The following is a 6,220-nucleotide window of genomic DNA, read 5'->3' on the forward strand; positions in this document are numbered from 1 at the left end:
AGGGCCTCCGTCCTGGTGAGCTGACAGCAGGTCCCGCCCCTCCTTGGGCTGCCCCTTTGAAAAGGACCTGCTGTCCCTGCAGCCCCTGGCTCCCCCTGGCCCCGCCGTTGCTCCCCGAGGTCCTGAGCCCTCCATTGGGCGGGGACCCTTGTCCTCCTGGCCGGACCACACACCTGCAGCCACGTGGTCACTCTCGCCTTGCAGCCCTCCACTGCCCCAGACCCCAGATAAAGTGGGGCCTCACGTCTCGCGGCACCCCCAGGCCACTGGCGTCCAGGACGCTCTGCCTGAAGATCTTGCTCTCCCTCTGCCTCCCGAGTGTGGACGGGCCCCCACCCTGCCCTGCCCTGCCCCACCCCTGCCCCACCCCTGCCCTGCGCACCCTTCCTCACCGCTGCAGACGGCCCTGTCTCCCAGCTCCTGGGCTGTGGGTGCTCAGCTTGGGGTCGGGGCGTCCCTGCCTGGGGTTTACCTCGGGTACCTGTCAGCGGGTGGCTTGGCGGCTGCCCAGAGAGCCTCAGGGCAGCCTGGGTGTCCCTGAGAGACCCAGCCCTCTTCCTCCCGGGCCCCCTGGCCGCTTGGCTTCTCTGCTCACAGCCCCCAGCCTCGGCAGCCTCTCGAGGCTCTCGTCACCTGTAATGGGTTTAGGGAGGCAGACAGCGTCTGTGGCGGCGGAGGTAGAAAGGCCCTGCCGGCTTCGACGTCCTCCCCTCTGAGTCTGAGCCCAAGACGGTGCCCTGTGCTCCATCTCAGCCCCCGGCCCGATGCCTGCCTCACCCACCTGCCCCTTCCCCGATCACCATGTGCCCACGGCCTCAGGGCCAGGAACCCTCTGCTGCCACTGGGAAGTCGGCCTGCAGCTGGGCCATTTGCTCCTTGTAACTCACAGCCTCTCCTGGCAAGGAGGCCCGAGGCAGCTTCTGTGAGGCCTGGCAGACGCTGCACTCAGGCGCCTCACACGGCTCTGGGCTGGACCCAGGCTGCAGCTGGGCACACGCACAGCCTCACGCCCGCCACGAAGCCGGCAGGCCCCTGTCCTCGGGGCAGCCCCGGGAAGCTGCCAGGCGAGCGTGGGGCAGCCACCGTGGGAGACGACTGGCAGAGGGATCTGAACACAGCACTACTCGGTCTGCTTGGGGGACGGGAAGGCTGGGGGAGAAGGCTTGGGGCGGGGGAAGGCTGGGCGAAGACTGGGGGGAAAGGCTGGGGGAAGGCTGTGGGGGAGGCTGGGGGGGAAAGGCGAGGGGGCTGGAAGGCTGGGGGAAGGCTGGGCGGGGGAAGGCTGGGGGGGGCAGGAAGGCTGGGGGAAGGCTGGGGGGAAAGGCTGGGGGGGAAAGGCTGGGGGAAGGCTGGGGGAAGGCTGGGGGAAGGCTGGGGGGGAAGGCTGGGGGGGAAAGCTGGGGGGTCTGGAAGGCTGGGGGGGAAAGCTGGGGGGTCTGGAAGGCTGGGGGAAGGCTAGGGGAAGGCTGGGAAGGAAGGCTGGGGGGGCAGGAAGGCTGGGGGGGCAGGAAGCCTGGGGGGGAAGCTGGGGGGACAAGAAGGCTGGGGGCAGGATGGCTGGACAGGAAGGCTGGTGGAGGGAAGGCTGCTGGGGAAGGGTACGGGGGGCTAGCACGGCTGGGGGGCTCATGCAGGTACCTGGCCTCGGCGCGCCTCACAGCTGTGGAGGTAGCTCAGGTGATAGATCTTCAGGTTTAAGGTGGCAAGATTCAGGTACTTCAAGAAAACCTGAAACAGGATTTGTAAAAGCAAGAGTTTAAAATTCCAGCTTTCAGAAAAATGTGTATCCAATGCGCGTTTGCAGAAGAGACCCATGGCCACCCCTCCACCTGGAGGAGCCAGGTGTGCAGAGACCTGCCGGGAAGGCTGAGCACGTGCACACGTGGGGGCAGGGGGCCAGGGCTGCACAGAGACCGGTGTGCCAAGAGGTAGAGGCGCGTAGGGAAGTCGCAGGGGTGGAGCACACGGGCAGGCCGAGACACGCACACAGATGTGTGAGTGGACATGTGGCAGACACGCCCACCAGACACGTGGAGAGTCAACAGCGGACAGACAGGCACATGCCCCACCGGGTGCAAAATGTGCACAGACAGTGACACGCAGCACCACGCAGGCGTGCTGGCTCCCTTGGACACTCACATCCTCGTCTTCATGCGTGAAGCACAGGCCATCACGCTTGTTCACGGCCATGATCACGGCGACCACGTCTTTGCCGTTCATGATGGGCGTGGCCAAGATGCTCCTTGTCACGTACCCGGTGAGCTCGTCGGCAAACGGGCTGAAGTGGGGGCACTGCGTGGGGGGCAGAGGGGTCGTGGCCCTGAGACGCGCGGCCTGGCACCTGCTCCTCAGCTGGGGCCCCGCGACACGGCTCCGGGCCATGGCAGCTCCGCCATGCCCGGGCTCCAGCCAGGCCCCCGCCCCATCCATGGCACCCTCCCCGCCACCCCCACACCCCTGACACCTGGCCGTGGGTGGGTGTCCCTGGGTCACAGGCTCCTGCCTGCCTGGCCCCACCTGGGCCCAGATGCGGGTGCTCCCACCTGGCCAGGGGGTCCATGAGTCTGTCTGCTCTGCCCAGCCCAGCCCCAGCCCACCTGCTGACAGGAAGACGCCCAGGGCTCGCATGTGGGCTGCATTAATGGGGCGTGTCAGCTGGCGAGTCAGGGAGGGGCCTCCTGGGAGCTGCCCACCAGCCCCCGGCACTGTCCCTGCTCCAGGGCCCCGGCTCTGCCCGGCCTGCTGCCTGCCCCTGGCTGTGCCCACCTCCGGCCCAGGGTCCTCGCCCCCTTGCCTCTGCAGCCCTCCTGGCCTGGGGAGGGCAGGGGTGATGGACAGGACAAAGCCCCTCGAGGAGCAGCCAGTGCACAATGTCCGTGGTGGTGGGAGCCTCAGGGACTCCTGCCCTCCCTTCCTGGCTGGCGTCACGATGACCGGGTGCAGCGGCTGGTGACAGCCTGAGGCCAGGCACTGCCTGGGGTCGTGCTGCCTGCAGGATGTGGGTCAGCCCGTGCCCCATCCTTGCTGTCCCCTGGGTGAAGGACAGCACCGCCCTGGAAGGAGAGTCCATAGGCCCCTGGCCTCCACTGTCACATCAGCTCTGTGGACCCCAGGTGTACCCCCGCCCCTGGGCACAGCCAGTCGCAATCCCACCGGGTCTCAGGAGAAGGCGCCCAGCCCCAGGTCAGGCCAGCGCCGAGCAGGTACCCACCCCCAGCTCTGAGTGGACATGCGTCTCGGTGGGGGCTCGCTGGGCAGCACCCTGGGCACCTGGCCTCCTGCTGGGCCATGGGGGCCCGACCTTTGGGGAGGTCTTGGTCCCTTCACTGCCAAATTCTCTTCATCTGCCCAACTCCTGGCCCACCTCCCTGGCCCTCCCTGCCCGCTACCCCCTGTCCACAGAGACCCTCCATCGGCTGGGGCCGCGGCCACAGCCTGAGTCCCCCTGCCGCCCCCCATGCTGGAACCTCCACGTCAGGCGCCTCCTCACAGGTCCCAGGACCCTTCCTGAAGGCCGCTGGGCAAACGAGTCTGTAGTAGAGGCCGGCACGAGGCCCAGCCGCCCCTCCTAGTCTTTCCCTGGTCCCTTCTCCCTGTCCTGCTCCGCTGTCTCCCCGCCCCATGGCTTCTTGCCGGATCCCAGGCCCCCAGGCCTGTGCGGGGCATGGCCGAGGAGTGACCACAGCCGCAACCGCGCAGCTCCCCAGATGAGGCTCAGGCCAGGCCTCCGGGGCCTCCCCCACCTGCAGCCCTGGGCTGCACCTGGTCCCCCCCACCTGCAGCACCTGGCCTCCCCCACCCGCAGCCCTGGGTGGTGCCTCCCCCACCTGCAGCCCTGGGCAGCACCACCCAGGGCTGTGGGGGGGGGGGGCAGGCACCGCCCAGGGCTGCAGGCTGAGCCCTTCAAAGGTGGTGCTGGTCCAGGAAGGGGGGCGGCAGGGGTGGAGGCGGGCAGGGGTCAGGCCTGCATGAGGGCGGAGGGCAGCCCAGCCCTGCCTGGTGACCGGGGCCCAGGCCTGCCACCACTGCCGAACTCATTTTTTTCCTGGTCCTTCAGGCTTCTTATTTCCGTTGGACTCTTGGGTGACCCACTTCTTAAAAAGGAAGTGAAGATGAAGCTGATCCTGGAGATAATCTCCAGGTTGCTGGGCTGCTGCTTGCAGCCTCCGGGAAGTGGGAGGATTGCGGGCAGTGGGGAGCGAAGGAGCCACGCAGCCGCCTTCCTGCTTCCCTGCTCCCACGCCGACCTTCCCGGGAAAGATGCGAGAGACGTGGGAGGGCCTGTCCTTGCACCAGCAGCCCTTCCCAGGACCCCGCCGCCTCCGTGGCCCCTCGCCCGACCTCGCCGCACACTCCCAAACGTGCAGCAAGCACCCGGGCTTGACCTGGCTCAAGGGAGCCGTGTTGTCCCCAGCCCTGGCCTCTGGCGGGCACTCCTGCCTGGCTGCAGCCGCGCCCCCTACTCACGCCCGCCACCTCCCAAATCCCTCTTAGCCATGCATGTCTCTGCTACCAGGGCCCAGCCTGCCAGCTTCCTCTCCTGACCCCCAAATCCGCCGTCCCACGAATGTGGGTGCGGCCTCCTGCAGGTAAACCTGTCTCTGCGGTGCCCCCAGTGCCTCCTGGCTCCTCAGGCACCCCCCGTGGCCTCAGAGCCCCCAGCCCACCGGGCTGGCCCTGCGGCCCTCCACTCGCCTCGCCGCCCCTCCCCAAGCCGGGTGCTTCCCGTGGGCCCTGCTCTGCCCCTTCTTGTGTGGTCGAGGAGCTGACCACAGCCTCCTTGGCATAGGGCTTCCCTGGGTCCTCCCATGAGGCGTGGCCCCCAGGGGCCCTGTGCAGGCCCTGGCTGAGGACCCTGACCTAGAAATGGGGTGCTGCGTGCGCAGTCTCCGTCCCTGCGGCCCTGGCCCTGGCCTTGGGCCTGATCACTCGGATGAGCTGCCTGACCTCAGCCCAATGAGCACACGTGGCCGGCGCTGGGCCACCGAGCTGGGGACTCCGTGGGGCACAGTAGAACCTCCCCGCTCGTTTCTACTCAGAGTGGACACGGTCCCGAGGGGTGGACAGGTGAGAGGCTGGCAGGGAGGCCGGGCTGAGCAGCCAGAACGTGGGCAGGGCCCCTGGACAGCGCCAGGCAGTGCTTGGGGGGCGTGGTGCCCCCAGGACCCACCTCGGTCACGTCCTTGACGTTCACCATTTTCTTGGTCTGAGCCACGTGCCCGACGACGCCGATGTCCAGCGGGAAGACGATCTCTGCGTCGGGCGGCACCAGGCACTCCTCCAGGGTGCGGCCGGGCTGCACGCTGAAGAGCCGCGTGGCCAGCTCCGCCACGCCGTTGCGCTGCCGGTGCATGAAGAGGCTGCAGCGGTCCGCGCACAGGACGGCGCTCAGGCGCCGCAGAGTCTTGAACACCACGCGCTCCATGTTGACGGCCTCCTGCATGTCCTGCACGAGCTCGAAGAGGGCCGTGCTCTCCTCCAGCTGGCACAGCTCCCGGAAGCTGGTGCAGTCCGCCAGGGCCCCCTCGGCCCCCGCCCCTGCTGCACATTCGGGGCTCAGCTTCTTCCCAAAGTACTGGTCTGCGAAGCTGGGGTTCTCGTTGAGAAACGTCTGCACCTGCTCCTCGCTGAGGCTCATGCTGCCTCTGCTGCTGCCCCCGAGCTCCGGGTCCTGCGCGGGGAGCGGGCACGGAGCACCGTCGTCAGCAAAGCCTTTCTTAGTGGGGATTACAGCCCCCGTGGAGGACGGGCCAGCTGGCTGGCCGAGGCCGGGCCCCCCCTTCGGCCCTGAGGCTTCTGGCGTCCGCTGGAGCGCGTGGAATCCCTGCGTTCGGGGGCTCCTGTGAGTCAGGATGGCGTGGGCAGCTGGAGGTGACCCCCGGAGCTTCCCTTCAGGAGCTGCAGCCCCAGGCCCCTCCGGGTGCCCAGACCAGGCTTGGGTGTGCACGGGAGGGGGGGGTGCAGGCCACGCCTCCAGGGGGAGCAGCCTGCTCTGGGCAGGAGATGGTGGCCAGGCTGGCTGCACTCACACCCCAAGTGCCCAGCGCCCAGGCCTGCGACCCGACAGAGCTGGGAGCTGGTGGGTGGGGTGGGCAGGGCCTGGGGCCCTGGGGAGATGCGGCAGGCGGGCCTGACACCGTGGGGGGGGGGCTGCCAGCGTGGAGGCAGCCTGTGTACTCGGACGCGGCCATGCGTGCTCAGGGCGGGGCAGAAGGAGCCC

General features: G+C 68.5%; 1 protein-coding gene across 1 annotated transcript in view; it reads right to left on the minus strand.

Annotated features, from left to right (window-relative positions):
* The window catches only part of PDE6B (phosphodiesterase 6B), a 37,418-nt gene extending 31,402 nt beyond the window's left edge, over positions 1–6,016 (minus strand). Inside the window, exons 1-3 of the mRNA XM_058301979.2 lie at positions 5,171–6,016; positions 2,140–2,292; positions 1,639–1,728 (exon numbers count right to left, since the gene is read on the minus strand). Of these exons, the coding sequence (XP_058157962.1) occupies positions 1,639–1,728; positions 2,140–2,292; positions 5,171–5,638 (711 nt within the window). The 5' untranslated portion in view covers positions 5,639–6,016. The remainder of the gene's footprint in view (positions 1–1,638; positions 1,729–2,139; positions 2,293–5,170) is intronic.
* Between the last annotated feature and the right edge of the window lie 204 nt (positions 6,017–6,220).

Source organism: Dasypus novemcinctus, chromosome 1 (assembly GCF_030445035.2).
Source record: "Dasypus novemcinctus isolate mDasNov1 chromosome 1, mDasNov1.1.hap2, whole genome shotgun sequence".
NCBI classification, from domain to species: Eukaryota; Metazoa; Chordata; class Mammalia; order Cingulata; family Dasypodidae; genus Dasypus; species Dasypus novemcinctus.